Source organism: Hakea prostrata, chromosome 6 (genome assembly GCF_041222555.1).
Source record: "Hakea prostrata isolate BN-2017 chromosome 6, UWA_Hpros_2, whole genome shotgun sequence".
Taxonomy (NCBI): domain Eukaryota; kingdom Viridiplantae; phylum Streptophyta; class Magnoliopsida; order Proteales; family Proteaceae; genus Hakea; species Hakea prostrata.
The window spans coordinates 15,655,885-15,677,226 of NC_142605.1; the positions used below are offsets into that span (position 1 = coordinate 15,655,885).

The 21,342-nt window shown below is 37.7% G+C and overlaps 1 protein-coding gene across 1 annotated transcript; it reads right to left on the bottom strand.

Moving 5' to 3' along the window:
• Positions 1–104: 104 nt before the first annotated feature.
• Positions 105–19,590, bottom strand: LOC149012344 (uncharacterized). Its single transcript, XM_089158101.1, has 6 exons — positions 19,104–19,590; positions 18,246–18,388; positions 17,673–17,816; positions 9,463–9,648; positions 2,344–2,468; positions 105–1,288 (listed from the first exon to the last, which is right to left on the bottom strand). The coding sequence occupies exons 1-6, from the start codon at positions 19,309–19,311 to the stop codon at positions 1,063–1,065; spliced, it is 1,032 nt and encodes a 343-aa protein (XP_089014227.1). The 5' UTR covers positions 19,312–19,590; the 3' UTR covers positions 105–1,062.
• Between the last annotated feature and the right edge of the window lie 1,752 nt (positions 19,591–21,342).

Below are 21,342 nucleotides of genomic sequence, written 5' to 3' on the forward strand. Positions count from 1 at the left end.
GTCCAGTCAAGAGGTCAGCACTTGGTCGCAACATATTGTAAGCTAATTCAAAGACTTCAAATTTGTTAAAATGGAAAAAGGATTTCGTACATTACATGATGGCTTTCATGGACAATCTATTTTGCTTTGGCGAGCCCACTTTAGCTAGTTAATGCCATAAATGAAGTTTCTCTACACTAATTATAAATTTCCAGGCAAATTAGAACTGGATAAAACAATAACACAAAGGCCTTTTCATACCAGTGGGAAACAGAAGCAGCAGGTAGATACTACTAGGCTTTAGGCTACTGGCTTTGTGTATGAAGAGTTCATTAATTCATAGCTATACTCTCTGTATTTAAGCGTATTTAATCATTCTACTCAAGACCACCATTTCTGAAGCTTATAAGCTTCCTAATCCATACTCGCATAGTGAAATTGTTTCCTCACCTACTAATTTCATTAAGTTTAATGGGGATGGCACAAAAGATAACCTGGGTTTAGCTGGTATGGGTGGTGTTGGCCACAATGAATCCTTGAACAGCTTTATGTTTCTTTTCTGCTGCAGTCAGATCCAACCCTGCTGTAGTCTAGTCTCTGAAGCAGATGCTATAACATGACTGTGTGAAGAACAAATAAAAAAAACCATGGCTCGGACAGGTAAAAACCATTATACTGTTTTCCAGAACGGAGAAAGAGAGGAAAAGGCTCTCTAAGTCTAAGGTGTAAACGTTGCTACATAAATAAAGAATTCACACAGGCATTGATTTGAATTGAACTCACAAAATTTTCCAAGAAAACTTGATTCACAGGGAAAGATATATTGAAATGATTCACTAGAGAAATAAATTGAATCCAAGCACATTCATTTGTAATTAACAAAACTATGATTTGGTGTCTAAGCCCAGATAACAAACTGCTATAACTGGCATATAAGACATGAATTTTCACATGGTAGCTGCAGCAGAAGTTGCCTAGTAACAAGCATTTAATAACTCAAATCAATTCACTGAAGGATGTGCTGCTTGCTTCTCCTCTCCTTATAGAATACAAACTGATATGGTTTCTCCCAAACCATGTAGCTCAGGAGTACTTTGAGATCAACTTATCAACATGAATAATGATATCATCAATTCGAGGTCGGACTGTTGGTTGGGGTTGGAGCATCCAAGTAACAAACTTACGAAGAGGTTCTGGATATGAGGGGTCTGAATCAGCTGGCCATTTTATTTGTGCACTTGCAATGACCAACTGTAGGCTTCCTTCAGATTCATCATCTACTGCATATTCAAAAGGTGACGCCCCATACCTGTAAAGGCATGAACAAGTGGAGTAAAAGTGAAAATAGAATTACAATGAAGATCTTTGAAATGTGGTAGCCAAAAGTTGAGATTTCTTCCTCATCTATCGTAGGAAGCAAGATTTCCTATTATATAAAATGTTTCTGTATCTACAAACATCACTTCTTTTTTCCAAAATTTTTATGGCATATAAAGTAATGGTTGGATAGAGAAGACATCAACAGAATAAAGTAATCAAAATATAAATTGCAGCATGTGTTAGAGATCCAAATTATGGTCAGATTCCAGCAACCAGATTTCACTAACATACACGGCCTTGTTACTGATGCAAGTAGGAATCACCATATCTTATGCTCTATTAGTTCTTTGTTTATATTCCAAAGTAGAAACGGTGCGGAAGGGGAGAAAAAAATATATAAAATAGAACTGTTTTTAAGAGTGATGATGACACGAGATCAAGGAAACCCAACTTGTTATAAAAACTTAAGCCAAGTGCAGTTGACTTGACTTGGCTCAGTAATGTGTAAATGAGCCTGCATTGGAAGAATCAAATATAAATAATGAAGTACCTAAAATGCATTACTGACTCAATGGATTCAGGTGGTCAGGAACCACATTTTTACTTCAATCCTTTGGTGAATACAAATCAAGCATATACAAGTGCAAGAATACACCACAAAGTTCCACCGAAGAAATCTCCCAAATCAAAGTGTCAGACACAGTTCATCTAAGCTGGGAATTCCAATTAGAACTCTAGATTGACAAGACACAAGTGAGCAAACACTTCTACACTTTTATGTTCCTTCTTTTTTTATTTATTATTAATTTTTTTTTAATGTCAAATTAAACTTTATATTTTCTTCAAATATTCACATAGGATGATAGACAAAGAAATTTTAAGCATATTAACCTAATTCTCAAAAAATAGCAGCAAAACTGTGTCATGACTTTAACATCTCATCAAATGTAATTTCTGATACAAAACCGCAATACCAATACTTTAACCCTAGGATTATAGGAGGGAATGGATATTCAGCTAGAAATGGAAAAGGATTAGTCTCACATTATTGCATATAGCGTACATCCAAGCGACCAGACATCTGTTCTCTCATCAGTATCTGAATGGCTTGGGCAGTCCCACAACTCAGGAGCCCGGAATAGTGCTGAACAATGCTTGGCTGCCCATTCCTACACATAGACACAAAAGAGGTGATCATTACACATATTTGAGTATGTAATACAATGATATAGGTTACAAAGCTTGTGCTGGAATAACTTAGCTACATAAAAAGTAGAACACTGAAAATTAAAATGTGCAACAGAATCTGGAAAAAGTTTAAGAAATGGTTGCAAGTGAACTTTCAAGAAGAAGTTGAAATAGGTCTATTTGAAAAAGAAGAGGGCAATAAAATTTAATGCATCAAATACAGCAAGCTCACATCTATCCAGCTATTGGCACTGAGTACACCATCCCTCCATGTGGCCAAAGTAGAAACACATTAGAATAAGGTTTTACAGGGAACCACTTGGGAATCTATTGGTTTATATGATAAGTTTTAGGTGATCCCAGGGGGCATAAATATAATAAGTATCTAGACTATTGGCAAGTGACCACATTTTAAACATTAAGCACTTAATGACCAACATAGTCATGGATTTTGGAGAATGTTACCTATTAAATTAAACTTGTATTACTTCAATTTGCAATGATATATTTGGGGGTAACAGCATTTTTCTTCTCTGTTGGAGAGGTAGCAGGGTGGGATATTTTTTGTCAAAAGTACATGACAAGATTGTGATGACAGAAAAAAATTCTATGATCTTGATAAGCATAGACACACAGACATACACACAAAATTTAGGAACTACTTTTCCTTAAGCCTAGTGAAGGGGAATCCCTTGACCTAGGCTTTGAATGGCCAGGAATGGGTAGCCCACAATTGACTTTGTCCAATAGGAGAATGGTGGCTGAACCCTTTTCGTGTGATGAAGGAAAACTATCTTCTGTAACTCATCATATTTTATCTACAGCTAATAACAAGGTGCAAATGTAATTGCAATTACCATCAACACCAAGGAACACAATGATCTCTTTTTATTGTCCATAAGGATTATATCCTTTCCTTTCTGTGTCACTCTTGTTTTTCTATCTCTAAATAGATAAAGATGAATGAAGTATCCATAAATTTTGAAGGCATGCTGTCAGAAATAGGAAGTAACAAACAGGACTTTGTCATATTCAAGTTTGAAAATATGCATATAAGGATTCTATAGTATATCCTTCAAGGGGATAGAGCTTAGGCCTCCAAAAGCTTGCCCTGTTTCTCTCTTTATGGTGTCAAACGAAGTATCTAGGTGACCTTCACTATTTTCTTGGTATTGAAGTTATGAGAAGCAAAATATGTGTGAAACTTATCCGATGTATGGTCTAGATCTCTTATCTAGCACTGGCAGCCTTGGTCCGAAGCCAGTAGATGTTCCTATATACCCTCATCAGCAGTTCGCAGTAGATGATGATGATGAATTGATGATCTTGAAACATGTACATAACTGTAGAACAAACTCTTTATTGCATAATATCACAATCTGACTTATTCTTCCATAAAAAAACAAAAGCATAAAACTCTGGTTGGCAACATGGTTGTCAAGGCAGCAAGGCGATCAAAGAGGTTGGGGTTCCGCCTAGGCGATTAGGCAACCAAGCAACGCCTAGGCAGCAATAAGGCGACCAAAGCGGTTGGGTTAAAAATTTTCAATAAAACTACTTTTCAGTACAACTACTTTTTATAATAAGCTAAACCAACATTCCATAATCATATTCATCCAAAAATTAGATCTCATTATTCTGATTTCCAAGTCATTGTCCATTTAATGATTCATTGATTCTCGATGTTGAGTATGGCTCATGCTTCACATTTTGTTGTCGACAGACATGGGGTCCTATGTCACTTTGGGCCATAGAGTTCCTTTGCAATTTGGGCCTCGATTCCAAAATGATTAATTATTAAATTTATATATGGTTTACAAAATAAATTTTGATTTAAAGAAAAAAATATTATGTAAAAAATGTCAAAAAAGCAGCTGCTTTAGTATCTAGGTGGAAAAAGGCCATAAAACAGTAAAAAAAATAGCACATCAATTAAACGGTTCAAAACAAGGTGGTTGAAAAACCACCTCGCCACCTAGGCAAACACTTTGACAACCATGGCCAAGATCTTGGCAAGCTGATCTACTTATGGTTACTAGACCAAATATTTCCTTCGCCCTAGGTGTTTCTAGTCAGTTTAAGTAGTCTCCTTGGAAGATCACTGGGATGGAGGCATGGAGCAGTTCGCTTTCTTCTTTGCTTAAAGGGTGCCCTAGCAACTGGCTGATTTATCGTGCACATAGATATATGGATCCTATTACTTATTGAAATGCTGACTAGGCTGGTTTAACTAATGACTAGCACTTGACCACTAGTTATTATACATTATTTGGGGAAATTTTCTTTCATGGAGAAGAAAGAAACAAACTACAATTGTCAGGTCAAGTTCTAAAGCAAAGTATAGAACCATGCTCAAAATACCACAAAGTTGATGTGGCTTAGGTCAAACTTATTGAGAAGGCTTTGTCCATGCCAATGCCTATGAGGAAATATAACCAAGCAGCAACATAAATTGCTAGTAATCCTATCAATTATAAATGAACCAAGCATATTGAAGTGGACTATCATTTTGTTCAAGATGCTGATATGAAAATGCTTGTTGAGACTTCGATAGTTTCATCTTCAGTTCAGCTAGCAGATATGTGATGTAACCCAGGGTCTGGGCTAGCCTTCAAGATCCTCTTCTAATGAACCAGCAGCAAATCAGGGTTTCAACTCTTGCTGTTTGGGTTAAAACCTCAAAGGACAGCAGCTAAATTGCACTCAAAAGACTCAAGGATCCCTGCAGCTAGGTCTGGTTTGGTTCCCAACCTTTGGATCTAATGCAGGGAAGGTCTTTAAGGTTAATGTTAGGGTTTGGCCAGGTTAGGGATAGGCCTGAAGATAGAGAAAATACTCTGTTTTTAATAGGACTTTGATTGCAGAATTTTCACAAGTTAGGGTTTGTATGTTTTCAGGCTTCTCGGGTTAAGTATGGAATGATTCAAGGGTCTGGTTAGGCTAGAAGTAACTCTGATTTTGTTGTTTTATAATTTCAGAATTAATTCCTTAAGGCTAAGGTCAAAATTAGGTTTCCTACTTTGCTTAGGACTCTTGGTTAGGGTTAGGGTTTGGAGGGGAGGTAGAGACGGTGTAGGAGAAGGTAATCCTAAAAGGGTTAAGGGTTTGATTGAGGGATTGGGGAGATATTAGACTTTAAGTGAAATTACACTTCAGGGTTTCTAGAGGAAGAAGTTGAATTGCAACAATTCTGAACTAATTGGGAATTGGGATGAAGGACTATCGATGAAGATGGAAGTAGGGATAAATGGATAATACTAAGGGAGGGGTGCAATCCTAATGGTGAAGTGAGAGACTGAAAGGGATCTTCAAATAGGGTTTTAACGGAGGGGAAGGGTTCTTCTGTGCCGCAAGGATAAGGAGGGTGGGGGTGTTCTGCGCAAGGGTTAGGGAGGGTAAGAGGGTAGGGAAGGGGCTGGGGTTTCACTTGATGGGAGAGTGGACTGGTTCACTCAAGGTTGCTGTAAGGACTGCCTCCAAGCTGCCACAGGCTAAGAAGAAGGTGAACAAAAATGAAAAATTGCAGAAACCGTTTGAGAACTTCAAAACCCAGGTCGTTGACTTTTTCCCATGGCTCCAAGTCTTCCTTCAATGCTTCTTTTTTGTTCATTCATATTTGATTTGTTCCATTGGGGGTTGGGGTGGGGGGGGAGTGTTGGCTCTATTTATAGCCATATTACGTTGAAGGAAATAACTAGGACTCAAGAAACCAATTGACTCAACTTAGAGAATCCAACTACAACTCAACAACTTAAAGAAAAGGACTCTTAAAACAACTAGAAAAGGAGTCTTCTAGAGCACTCCTTAACAAAGAAAACTTGCAAAAATAAACAACCAACTTCCAAAAGGAATCCTACTTGAAAATTGGATTCCAACTGGGACTCCTGCTCAACCTAGGACTCTAACCAACAGAGTCTTGTTCAGTCTTCAGTATCCTCTCAAACAGAACCATCAGTACAACTAGGGTTTGAAATCTCACTATATCAGGTTTGATCTTAGTTAATTCTCAATCGACAGCTGCTGTCCTTGACAAAATATGACTTGCAGATGAGCTTGTTTGACTTCCAAACCTAGGGGGTATGAATAGCAAAGTCTAGAGTTGAGTGGAGGAAGATTTTGTGGGTTCGGCCAGGTTAGTTTTAGGTCTGAATTTTGAAGAAAATGATTCTGTTTTATCAGAATTTAGTCTGCAGAATTATTCTTCAAGCTATGAATTAGGTTTCCTACTTGGCATTTAGGGTTAGAGTTTTTGGAGGGGAGGTAGAGAAGGTGTAGGGGAAGGTAATCGTGAAAGAGTTTAGATTTTGGTTGAGGGTTTTGGGAGTGATGAGAGTTTTAGTGAAACTAGGATTAGGATTAGACTAGGGTTTGGGTTGGTCTGATTGGGCTGAAATTGGGAGTGAAGGTCACCAGGGTTAGGGGAATGATACTCCTAATGTTTGGGACAGATCTAACAGTTGGATTGCCGTAGATCTGACCATGAATTTTAGGTTTAGGAAAAAGTCCAAAAATTGCACAAAAAAACCAGAAAAACAGAAAAAGGGTGATAGGAGCATTAGGGTTATGGTTTTAGGGTTTGGGAGGATGGGTAAGGGTAGGAAAAGGGGCTGGGATTGTACTTATTACTTGATGGGGGACAGAAGACCACTCGAAGGTTGCTGAAATTGAGATGTTCCCTTGCTGCCGCAAGTAGAAGAAGATGAAGAGAACTTGAAATTACAGAAAAACAGCAAGTATGATCAGCCGTGGTCCTCTCTCCTAGGGAGCCCATGACTCCACTCAGTATTCTTTTGATTCTGTTTTCTTGTTCATCAAAATCCTTCGTTACATGAGGAGGTGGCTCTATTTATAGCCTTACATCGAAGGAAAACTAATCCAGGACTCAAAAAGAAAACCAACTTGGACTCAGCCTAAGAAACCCATTTGGACTCAAATTGGAAAACAAAACAAACGAGGACTCCTAAAAAGTGTGAACACATAAGGACTTCTAATTAAGAAAGAAGCCTCTTTAAGAATGGACCCCAACTTATAAACCAAAATAAAGAAAGACTTCTACTGGACTAAGGGCTATCACTCCAATAAGGATTCTAAGGAGTGGATCCTAAGGGAATCCCTCTCTAATTGGGAATCTTACCCAAACTAGAACTCTTCAATAACTTGACCAAAACAAAACCAAACTAAACAATAAAAGTAGATATGGACTGCTGACAGTAGTCTGCACCTAGCTAGCCCTACAAGGGCTCCAAAAGAGGGGGTAAAATGACCAAAATACCCCTGGATAGAATTCTGCCAGCCCTTGGTGTGCCAATGGGGCTTGGTTTGTGGTTCCAAATCTTGATGGATTTTATGTGGGCTGGGCCTGGTTACATCAAGATCCTTGCTCCTAAATCTTTCTGGATTCTTTTGGAACACTTTGGATCCCAAAGGAGGTGGGGAAATGATCAAAATACCCCTTGAAAGGCCCTATGTTTACCAATCCTGCTTGCATCAATATGTTTACTATTTCATTGTTTGCTCCTACATTCTGCACCTGCTGCGACAAGTGAGCATGGGTAACAGCAGAAAACTAGGGGCATTGGTCTCTAAGTTTGTTATTGGGTTTTTTCCTTTATTATTTACCTTATATGACCGTAGTTGTTACAAGTAAACAAGTTACAAATTTCATGAACTCCTAACTAGCTTACCTTTTTAAGTACGAAAGAACTCACATTCTCACTGAATGTAATAATAATAATATACATTCTATTTATGTAATAACACTATTAATTGATCAAATATGTCCATTAAATTGGAAAAAGAGGACTAACTTCCAAAAAATCCATGATTCCACAAGTATGAACTAGACTTACTTGGAGCCAAGTTATCTGGTCATATAACTAAACAAGCATCTCATAAAGACACAATCATAACATTTCCCAGTCATTTATAGTAATGCACTATGTAAGGTTACTGAAAAACAACAAACAACTGTTCATAGTAATGCAGACCCAAACACACAAGGGGTTGATGCCAGACCCTGACTCTAACACCATGTTACAATTGTTTAGTCTAAAAGCTCAAGATGCTCTGGGCTACAACAATGTGTATGAAGTTCAAATAATCCTACCATGTCTGTTGATACTAACTGAAACATATCATCTCTTTTAAGGTACTGATATGATCGTACAATACAGTGCCTAAACATATTTTTTTACTGTATAAGGTCAATACATGACCTGACATGGTTTTTTTTTTTTTTTTTTTGGTAAACGACCTGACATGGTTGATACCTATCAATATGCTCAATACATCTCTTATAAACATGATCTGTAACAGCAAGACGGTTACCAAGAGCTCCTCTAAAGCATTATTAACAATTTTTTTGGCAAAGTTAACTTGATTTTACCAACAAAGTGACTCTAGTAGTGTTGATTTTATCATCATTTGAGGATTAAATAGCTTGCAGTCAAAGATCAAAACAAAATGTGTGCACAAATATTTCCCTATCAAAACTCTCGAGTTTCTTGTTAAACATTGTTTTTTGCAATGGATCACTACCTTGGTGAAAAACAACCTAAATGATTCCATTAAATTAGTTCTCTTGGTAGCAGTGATGTTTGCAAACTTCAGATCTTCTCTAAAACTAAAAATGACATTTTTTTGGTTTTTAGGAATGATGATTGTGCCTAAATCTTAAAATCTAATATAAACTGAAAAATAACATTTTTTGGTTTTAGCAGTTTAGTACATGTAAAAACCTCATCCTTTATACATAATCAATTGAATGTGTTTGTCTCATCACACTTTATCGTCATCAACTATTAAGAAGTGTTGTATGATTATCCTAAGCATTTTCTTATGTTTCTAGAACCATATCCATTTGTACGGTAAGCCTACCTTCCATCTTTCTGATAAGATACCTGACACCAATATTTAAACCCTGCACACTTGACATACTAGATACACTAAGGTTTTGGAGAGAAAAATATACAGTACCTGCAGCTGTAGTGCCTCTGAATGAGAGTGGATTTGTTTCCTTGCAGGCTGAGCACTTCCAAAATCCATCAACATGGCAAGAGGTGGTTGCCCTTTTCTGTTTTTGATGTGAATATTACCTGGCTTGACATCGTGATGGGCATATGGAGGGTCAAAATTGTGCATATGCTTCAATCCTGCACAAAGCTACAGCACCAGGCATTCTTGGTTAATAATGCTTCTAGTAAAAACATTAGAAATCATGGGACATAAAAATGACAGTAATAGTGAAAACATACCACCAAAACTGAGAGGAGAAAAAAAATAAGGGGCATAAATCCAAGTTCAAAATACAGACACTCCTAAAAAAACAATTAGCAATTGACCAATGTGAAGGCACAACTCAAATTAGAAGTCCAACTTCAAAGTACAATAATTCCTTATTTTTCCCTTTCTTCTTTTTGGGTGGTGGGGGAGGGGTACCATGGGCAACTATTGATGCAAATTGACCACCAAAAATCTAAAGATTAGTCAAATCAAGTAAATCAATACCAGTTTCAGATAAATAACCAAACAGGAATACTTCTGACAAGACTCCTCAAGGAAACATGTTTGTTGGTAGTATCTTCAATATACAATAACTTTGTTTTGGAGTCATAGTGTTATGGCACTCAGAAAATCCAATTCAATTGCCTACTTTTTTATAACTAGTTGACACTTCAACAAGGCCAAGGCAACCAGTAGCCTAAGTTTCAATAATTTCCTAGTGCCCAGTAGGCTTCCACCAACATTATATTGAGAATTTATGTCTAGAATTGAATAAATGTTTGCACTCATATGTCCAGATAAGCTCAATAGATAAATAACTGGGTAAGATGTTTAGCAAACAAATTCTGCCTTATCCCAATTTAACAGGGGTGGATGCAAGAATCCAAACAAAACAATGGTAAGGAAAACTGAGTTTTAACCAAGAAAAAAGGATAGAAGGATTGGAAAAGGGGAATGGGGAAAGAGAAGAGAAATGAAAAATGAAGGACGGAAATAAATAGAAGAATAAAAGATGAAAAACATTAAGAGGAAAGAGGAATAATCCAGTAGAGCAGGAGAATCTAAGCCAAAGGTCTACTACGCCCGTGAATAGGCTTTATAAAATCATAATGGGTACAGGACCTAGAATATGCATGTACTTCTCAACAATATTCCTATGGTCATTTAGGCCTGTCCCTTGCTTGTTTAGCTGCTTCAATTAGAATCATATCACTCCTCCTAATTGAGACATCCCTATCCCTACATTGAATATGACCACAACACCTTGTTTTTCCACACACCCAGCTTTACGTCCTCATCTCCGTCATGCATAGCTTATCAGTATGACACTTCTTAACTGCCCAAATATCTGCCCCATACATCCTAACAAATAACAGTCCTATAAAACAATCCTAAAGCTTTAAAGGAATGCAATGGTTAAACAGCACTCTGGGTGCACCTCTTCCCCTTATCCATCCCACTTTAATTCTCTACAAAACATCATCTTCTACAATTGATCCCAGATATCTACAGTAGTCAGCTCAAAGCATCTCTCTTTCCTCAGTCTGCACCATAACATTATCATATCGTGACTAAGATTACACATCATTTACTCTTTCTTCGCTATGCTAATCTTAATCCTCTTGTTTCCAAGGTCAAACCTCCAGAACTCTAACTTATAGTTAATCTGTTCTCCTGTCTCCTCCACCAAAATGCCATCATGAACGAAGAGCATACACCAAGTGATGCAGTATCCAAACCCTCCCAGTCCAAGACCAAGTTGAGGGCCAAGGGAGCCACCTATGGTTGCTGTCCAGCCCCTAGGGTTGCTGCCCAATTGCTTTATTTTCAGTTTAATGGCTCAGTTTCAATTTCAATTGTTTTCCTTGAGTCTACTCAATACTGCAGGGGCATAATTGTAAATTCTGCCCCATGTGAAGGGTATATTTGGTATGCAAATTTCTTTTATTAGAAGCTTGTGTTTAATTAGGAATTTGAGTGAGTCATGTACAGGTCAAGCTATAAGGCCTAGTAATTTAGGGCTGGGAATACAAGTCCAAATAGGAAACCCAGCCCCTAGCATGTACAAATAAACACCTCCAGTTCTGATTATTGAGTAATAAGCTTCCCTTTTGAGTTCTGTGTGCATGTGTGTGTGTTCTAGTATTTCTGTCAATTAGTTTGAGGATCCAAGTAGTAGAAGGTTGATTCTGTCTATAAGTTTGAAAAATCAACTCTAGGAAGGTTCTAAGTGAAGTCCAGCTCAGATCCTTGACAGTGGGGGTATGAGACAGCCTTCAACAACCATCTATAGCAACATTCCAGCTTCATCCAGGCTCCAATCAAGCTCCTAAACAGGTAATACCGAAGCCTCCTTAACCCCATCCCTAAACAGCATTAAATTTCTGTCTCAAACCCCAACCCTAAGTTTGAACCCTCCCTCCTAAACCCTAATTCTGTCCTAACCCCCAACCTGTCCCCTATTTAGCCCCCTATTTTAGCCACCAGTCCCCCATCATCCCTCTCACCTTTGGAGTTTGATCCCAATTTCAGCCCTAACTGACTAACCAAATGATGGATCTGTCCATCCTTCTCACTATCAGCCTATTTCCCTCCAGATCAAGAACCCTAGTATCTCCCGATCCACCCATCCGAAATCATTGACACTTGAAAAGAATATTTTAAGGAACAAAATACAAATTCCTTGCAAGTTTTATCCCATTCCCCTAAGTTTCCTTCCAATCTCAAATCTACCCTGTCACAATTAAAGACCCTACTCACCAAGGTTAGCCATCAATTTCCCATCAAAAAAGCCAAACCCAACCTAGGGAATTAGAAACCAATTAGGTAACCATTTGTTAAAACCACCCATACACCCTAACCAACAGTCCGAAACCCTAGTTTTGAGCCTGGAATTAAAGTCTCACCCCAGAGATCCTTGAAGCTACAGCCCTATTCGAGCAAGGCTGCATCAGGGACATTGAATGTTCTCTTATCCTATTTTTCCTCATTTTGCTCTTATCATTGCTTACTGTTCCAATGGTAAAATAACCTGTGCTCAATTGGGAGGTTTTCACATTCATTGGAAGCATTCAAGGGGAGAGATATTGGGGACTCTGCTCGTGCAAACTCAGGTCAAACAGGGGTCAATTGGGTGAGGTATTTAATAAAAACCAAATCAGGTCTCCTGATTACCTCCTATTTGTCAAGTGATTAACGACAAAATCCCCTCCTTTATTATCTAATTTTTAATTTAGGTTCAACCCATCTAATCTTTAGTTTATTTCAGTATTTCACACATTAATTTTTTATTGTTAGTCATCCACACAAAAAAAATTACTGTTAGCTCCAGAATGTCCTCTCCTTAAATGTAAAAATTTCAATTTGGTCCTTTTTGTTGTTACCTTACACATGAGGTTACTGAATTACAGGACTGCTACTAATCATATTATCTGAGTATCTTTTGCTGAGGGGGACCCACGTTGATCCATAATCAGAATATTAAACCAGAGACTTTGGTATTAAAGCTGAATTTATTTAGTGTCTTACCATTATAGGATTCACACATGACAAATCACGAGCTCTACAAGGTGTACAAGGAATGACATGAGAATGAGCAGAGAAGTGAAGCAAATTATGACAAAGTATAGATGAAACTCTACATACTCTCTCTGAGATTCTTGCCTCCACGACTAGAACTGAAAAATCTACATGAATCAGCACCATCTACGCCAACTTTTCGAGTTGGCACTTCATAGATTGTAGATGTGTCTCTAAGACAGCAATGCAGACCAGTTGTTCCCTATACTCTCGTTTTCAACCATTAAAGGACATCAAGAAAAGACTAGAGGATTTCCTTGATTGTCTAGTTTTTTCTTGATTGGCTGGAGCCAGAGTAGGAAGGATTTTTTTACTCCATATCCTTCCAAAAGATAAGAAGTGCGGCCTATTCATTACTAGATATGCTTGCTTATGATCGGATAATGTACCACAAGTCAAGGCTCCTCAGGCAACCTAGACCTGTCACTAATTGGAAAATTTTTGAAAGACAAATCCATCCCTCCCAATTAATAGAAGTATTCTTCCACATAAGCCAACTTCCATTAGGGCAATGAAGATGTCAATACACCAGTTACCTAAAAGGTTCCAAAGTGCGATTAGGCGTTCTTGACATAAAAAACCTTGTATCATATGTGTTTGTGTGTTCTAAAATGTGTGCCTACTTGCTAAGGGAATGATGAAACCCAAGCTCTAGAGTTATGGAAGAAACTGCAATTTTAATGGAGAAGAATTATTGTTGATGGACATCCGTGTTGAAGTTACAGGCTTCTTTCAGATGAAAAACTGAAAAAATGCAAGCTACATCAAGATGAAAAACTTTCACGACATTTGAAGACATAAGGTTTGATTTTATTTTATTTTCATTCTAATACTACTGTAGATGTTTACAAGATCAGAAAGCCCAAGAAAAAGTAGACTAAAGACATCAATGAACAAACCCAAAAATCTAGGTGTTTGTCTTAGAAAATTGTAACTTCATTATTCACAAACTTCCATTTGTCAGTGATTGTCATCCTCACTTACAAAGATGAAGGTTTCCCAATCCCTATTCAACAGACTACCATGAAGGTTGAGTAGATTTCCATCTGATGAACATTTAACGTTCTTTAGTAGCAAAGCTTGACTGGATATTGGTAACAAGAATGTTTGACTTGATTGAATATATTAATGGCATCACTTTTGACTCTTAACCAATTTATATGGGAACTCTAACATCTTCATTGATGTTGAAGAACTTCAACAGCTAGTATTTCTTGGAAAATAAAGCTTGATTTCTTGAGGGTTGAAACAAATTAAGATTTCTTATCAATAATCGTTGAATAAACTGATGCTGGACTCTAGAACTAGTCTGTTGTTTATGTTAAGGCTTGAGTCTTTTGAATCCTAGAACACATGAAAATAATTGAACTTCCATGAAAATGTTATCTTGCAAAGTGTTCATGATTTTGTGAGAATCAATATGATCTTAACTGGTATAGTTTTTGGACAGTAAGAAGTCTTATTGTTCTGTGAGCTTGAAACTTGTGTAGCTCAATTTGTACTTTGTGTACATGCTTGTGGATCTCTTTTGCTAGCAAATAAGGATGATGTGGCTATTCCTAATAATTTTTCTCTCAAGCCAGATACCGACATTGATGATGGTCATGATGACACAGTCGAAACTAATTTCTCAAGTCTAACCTCCTCCATCAATGGACTAGTGGAGAAGGCTCCCCTGTAGCATTCTACAACAGCTGAACCTGAGATGAAGCAAAACTCAGCTGTGTAAATTTAGTTCAAGTGCTTAACATCCTGTAGAAGCAACTTTATAAGAAGATATAAGTTCAACATTTTGGGGCTAATGCTAGAGAAGAGGCCGCTGCAGTTATACAAGTCAATCCCACTTCCACAATCAAGTGTTTTACCAAGACAGCCCCTTAGGATGTTCTCATGTGCTCTTAAGATGACCTTGACAACAAGAGGATGGTATTTTCAACAGTGGAACTCAACATTATCATGGTGAAACAGGGAGAGCAAATATTTGTTATCCTGCCTCACACAGTAATGAACATCCCTCTACCATGATATTTCTCACATCCTACCATGCAATTTGGTCATCTTTCCTGGGCTATCTGCCACCCCAATTTTGAGGCAACTAAAAGGGTATCTTGGGTCCACATCGTAACTTGAGGGTGTCGAGCTTTATTAGAAGGGAGAACTGATGCAGTTGCTCATAGGATTATGTAGGGAATTTGGACTCTCTTGTGATTTTCTTGATCTTCTATTTAAGGTAAGTTGGATACTGTAGAATCAACTAGGAGATCGCATTTGATTTTACTTCTATTTCAGTTTCGGTGTTTGTTTGGGAAACTTAATATCTTTTCTTCTATACATATATAAGCAACCATTATGCAAAGATAGACTGCAAAAAACAACCTCAAGGGGTTGGCTCAGTTGGCAACGACCACGCCTGATAGTATGAGGTCAAGAGTTTGAATCTACAAGGGCATAGCCCCGTATATACATACTTACCCCCCCCCCCCCCACAAAAAAAAAAAAAAAACGCCACCCTTATATAAAGCTACCAGTTCCAAAAAGAAAAAGAAAGATAGACCGCAAAATTGAACGAAATGCTGAGAATGGATTACCTTTCACCAATGTACAGCTCTTTTCTTCTGAATCATTTACTGGATTCAGGTACGGAATAACCTTCTCAGTTTGATTCATCCTTTTCATTGTTTTCTCTTTGTTTCTTTCCTATCTTTCACTGTTTTGTTCTTTACCAGCATTCTGCCTTTTCCCTGCTACTATCAATCTACCTGTGCTGATGGAGATTTGATCAATCTCCTTCATCATTACTCCTTTCTTCCCGAAACTTGGTGTATGAGATTACCGACCTAGGCGATCAAAATCCAATAGTCCCTAGAATCTCCTACTTTTGAGAGATCCAGAACTGAAGAGTAACCTGAGTGGTCAAATAACCTGCCTTCAATCAGAGGGTTTGAGTTCAAGAGGATGGTAGGAGGGATTCAGTTCCTGAAAAATCAGGTCCAACCGGGTTCAATCAGTTGTCAACGTATCACCTAGGCATTACCTCGCCTTCGATGCCATGATGACTACTGTTCAATTGAGTGACATATAAATTGAATCTCAGTCTCGATCCTCTTTGTTGAGAGGCTAAAGACACCACACTGCCCATTTACATAATTATTCCTATTATTTTTGTAGTAGCAGCCAAGGTTCCAAGTCTTGGTTTCAAGGCCAGTTTCAACCAGCCTTGAAACCGAGGTGATAAGAAATTTTGGAAATTTTGGTTGAAACCTGGGAATTTTCCAGTAGTTCCAAGACCAGGTTTTGGGGGTTTTTTTTGAGAAGGTTTTTTGGTCTAATTTCTTACATACTACCTATTTAAAGCATAAAGAACACAACGGCACAGGTATTTTGCTAAAAAAAACCAATGAAAAGTTATCACTCAAGTGTTAGTATACATGAGAGGTTTCGAGAAATACAAACTTCATAAAAATTGAACAAATTGTATTGCTTACATTAAATGTTTGACAAATTACATATACAATAACCAAAAAAAAACTCCAGGCTTCAGTTCCAAGTTGAGTGTCTGGGTGCATCCATCCCTTGAGACACTTAGTACTTTGGAAACTATACAAAAGCAAGCCATGTCATGGTACGCCTTTACTTCTCCAGGAACTCCGCCACTGCCCTTTTATAGGTGGCCTCGTCAACATAAGCTAGATATCCCAGCCTAAGCAATGTGTCATCAGGCCATGGACTGTAAACAGCTGAACTGGCATGAATGGGTTCGATGGTCTTGATGGATATCCAAAGATAAGGACTACAACCATGGAGTAAATAGCAAACAAGGTGGACGAAGACTAAGAAATGATGATTTTTGAGTCAAGAAGATGTTGAAAGAGGCAAAAATGGTAAAAAATGTGGGAAATCCCCAAAATTTTGACCAGCGGCACCTGCAAGTTCTATGACAATTCAGAGAACTCAACCGAGATTTGGGACTTTTAAGCAGGGTTTCACAGATTTCAGTTGAAACCATGGAAATAAATTTCTCCCCTTGGTTTCGTCTCGGCTGAGCAAAAGAAGCTCAGTATGATCAGTAATGGTTCAGTAATTTCAGAAACAGTTCAAAACCTAAAATGTAATGTGACAGATGAAAAGGACTAGATTGAAATTATCACATCAACATGGAGGTCATTCTGGAAGTAACGATAAAACGTAGTGAATGAAGTAAACTAAAGATTAGAAGGGTTTGCTGAGTTTCTTTCACTCAGGTGAGCCCATGGTCATCTATAACTAGGATTATTGAACCTGGGATTGCAACAAATTCAGTATGTATGCATCTTATGCATATGATGGATATATATATATGAAATAAGAAAGATATTCTGTCAGCCAAGAAAAATGAATTTGAGTTTTGAAGAAATTGTGCAACAGAAAGTTGCATGACATTCTTCAAGTAAATTATTAGTTCCTAAAAATGGGAAAACAAGCTTTATGAGTTTGAGAACAAGAGGTGATAAAAAAAATTAAATTTTACTTATCACAAAATAAAACCAAAATACTCACGCAGATTTAATAATTAAAGACGTGAAATTGGAACTCCAAAAGGAAAATAAATGTGAACTTTTAGTTACCTGTCTGAATATCTGAAGAACATCCGTTGTGGAAAATGACTCATTTTTCCCTTTCACATTCTTTGCATCGCCCAGCAAAGTTCCATCCAAATGAGCTGGAAATAGCAAGTAAGCTTCGTGATTCCGAGATCCTTCCTTTGCTCCCTGTATGAATATATTAGTGAACACATTAGGTTACTCAAAACATGAAATAGGATAAGAAATATGAGACACAAATTGTCAAGTTAAAATAAGATACTCAGAGGCAACCACAGTGAATATTTGAGTGAAGTAAACATGGCCAAAAGGTATCACTAATAGATCCGATACTTTTTCTGGACCAGATGTTCAATTTAAGTTGTTAAAGGATATTCTATTATTGGCTTAGGGAATAGGGACGTCCATGGTGACCGAACTATGGAACAAAAATAAAGTTTTTAAACCTTGCAAGAAGCAACAAGTTTATAATCTCAAACTTGAAATGAGTAAATAATATTCCTAGATTGAAGCAACTACTGTACGCAAGTATGAAACTACAACTTTCGATTTAAGCATTAACATCATTTAAGAAGTAAAAAATTTCAAAGTAACCACCTCAACTTCAATTATAGCATGATCCAGAAGTGGAAGAAGATTTGGATGGCTAAAAAGGGATGAGACATGAATCTCCTCCTTCACCGACTGCAACTGATCATTGGTTCGAATTAGAACTTTCTTTATCGCATATGTACCGTCATCTGCACCAACATAGAAGATCAATTAGAACTTCAGCTCCTGGTTCAATCTTTTGACATATTGAATTGCAATTATAACTTCACGTCCTAAACCCTGCTCTTTGAACCAAAAATAAAAATAAAAGACAACACAATAAAAAAACAAGAAAGAATTCAGATCTAAATCACTGATAAATTTTCTCACCCCTGTAGACCAAATGAAAAGGTTGGCCAATAACAAATAAATGAAATCATTGGATCAGGACATAAATCAAACAAAAAACAGAAAAACAAGCAGTAATAGATAATTGCTAAATGCAAAACTGTAGTTCAGATTAAAAAAGAGAAATATATTTCCAACTATAATTGAGAAAACAGGATAGAAGCGTAGGATCGGGGGTTGACATCTTCATATCAGTCACTAGAAGAACCAGAAAAAGACACATTTTTCAGAGATAAGTTCAGTTCAACACTGTCAAAATAAAAAGAAACAACAGAAGTACATTCCCAAGGAATTGCAGGAAGTCCTGGTCACCGATGCCAGAATTACTCAATTATAAGACTGCAGATAATAATTTATATCCAAGATTACAGTTTTCATACTGAATTAATCAGAAAAATAAGAAGTTGACAACCATAACAAGTCGTCTTTCAGATTTCAGAGAAATTAACAAGGAACGAATTTCTGGAACAAAATAACGAATAAAACCCATGAAGCTGACAAGGAAAGCGATCAAACCCGAAACATGAGATGGGTCTTTGATTTTCTTCTCAATGGCACCATCAATTGCAGAGTCATTTACGACCTCCTTGACGAGATAAACACAAGCAGAGCCACCTTCACCAAGCTGCCTTTGTATCCTGAAACGGTTCTCATTGATCCAAACATCTCCTCCACCATTAGCGGCACCGTAAAGAGCATTCATACCTGAAAACGAGCAACCCATCTTGGTTTGCTCTCTCTGAACTGAACTTTTCTTTTTGTTGTGTGAAACTTTGAACTGAACTTCGATCTTCAGTTTTTCATGTCAAAATTCAGATGTCATACCGATACATCTCTCATAAGCCTCTACCCGCCGTACCCGCCGTAGATTCGTATAGCGTTAAAACGGATCGAATTTGAATCTATTATTCTATTCGAGAAAAAAAAGACCCGCGAGCCTAACGTGATCCTGCGCCAATGCACCAAGATACGAGCTAACAACTTCGTGTCTAAACATGCACACGCGCGCGAGGTTAACGTGATTCCAAAGAGAGAACACAGCACCCTCGTGTCTTAAGACACACCCGCGCGCACCCCCTTGACCCTTCCTCCCAATGCGGTTCCTCTACGCCCCTCTTTGGACATTTTGCCGTCATACATTTGGGAGAGGAGGGTCCACTTTGTAAATGTTTAGAGTCAGATCCCTTTCTTAAATGTGTGATGCAGAAAGCATCAAGGGATGATTATCCTCCACTCGAAAGTAGAAGATCCCAAAAAGAAAAAAAAGATGGGTTATGTCTCCTCTCCAAGAAGAATATCCAGGGAGTGCCTTGTGAGTTATGAGAGCTTGCCACATGGGTTTTATATTGGGTTGAATAATGGTGTTTTATCTGAGCCCTTGAATCAGAATAATCCATGTGGCAAGCTCTTATAACTCATTGGGCATTCCTTGGGAAATATTCTTCTTCGAGAGGAGCCAAACCCTAGCAAATAGGGGTATCAACAGTGTGGTTTGGCAAACTTATATAACTTATTGGGCACTCCTTGGGAGATATTCTCCTTGGAGAGGAGCCGAACCCCTAGCAGATAGGGGTGTCAACAGTGTGGTTTGGGGCGATTTCCATTTGGGCTCAACGGTTTCGTGCTGAAAAACACCTAGCCCAAATGCAACCCATTTGCAAAATAAAAATTTCGGTTTAGTGCGACTTAGGTTTAGATTGGCTAACAGCTTATGCTAATGGTTTGGATTCAAGTTCGGGTGGTTTTTAGACCATTACCAACCTGTTATCAAACCATAATAGCATATTTGCAAAATATTGTTATTCACTCTCAACCATAGATTTTGAGCAAAAATAGAGAGCATTTGAAGCAAAAGGTATTTTTCTGTCATTAGATGTAAGTTAAACTTAGAATATATTAGAGAACTGAAGCTCAAAATTGAACTTGTGGATAATTCATAAATGTGGATGCTATTGAATAGAAAATTATATCTCCAAAACTATACCTTAAAAGAAAACTAAAACCTCTCCAAAAAAAATACTAATGAACTTAGTAGAACTAGTGTACTAAAACTTCTTTAAAACTATATCTTAGTAGAACTAACGGGCTAACGGCCACACACATGTTGGCCCAAACCAGTCCAAAACGTTTAAGCTTTGCCCCCTCAGCCCAAACATAGCCTATTAAGATTTGGTTTGGGTTGGTTTGGGTTATAGCGGGCCGGTTTGGTTCGATTTTAATTGTTTGAGTTGCAAATTGACACCCCTATCTACAGTCATCATTCTACCCTCATCAAAATCGTAATCACATGCCAAAAAATAATATTTCTAGATGAATTTTCATTAGCTACCACAATAGTTAGGGGGTTAATTAGCCAACCCTAATTGGGCCTAGCAGTGTGAAGAGGCTCATCTACAACCTATCAGTATTCAACTTCAACCATGCTCTATCCAAAAAAAAGGTTGGACTGGGCTAGTGCCATGTAAAGTTAGACCGAGCTTAGGCCACATTGAGTGTCTTTAATTTGGCTGTAATTGGATTTGGTTAGGACATGGCAAGTACATGTTTAGCTCTAAACAAGTCTAACCCGGCTCTAAATTGTGCAGCTGCAAATATTGACAATCTCTTCCTTTATGACCAATAGCATCCCTAATTAGGTTGCAATAGGGATGAGTTGGGCCGTGCTCTTCTGAACCCAATTCCAACCCTAGATGTTGTTATGTTGCATTTGGTTACCTTTGATTCCTATTATGACTCTAATTCAAGGCCTAAGATT

Excerpts from the sequence above, each read along its gene's own strand:
- LOC149012344 (XM_089158101.1), bottom strand. The coding sequence starts at position 19,311 with ATGGGTTGCTCGTTTTCAGGTATGAATGCTCTTTACGGTGCCGCTAAT. Across the intron at positions 18,389-19,103 it reads AGACCCATCTCATGTTTCGG|ATGACGGTACATATGCGATA; the intron begins GTTTGATCGCTT and ends ATGTTGGTGCAG. Across the intron at positions 2,469-9,462 it reads CAGAGGCACTACAGCTGCAG|GAATGGGCAGCCAAGCATTG; the intron begins GTACTGTATATT and ends GTCTATGTGTAG.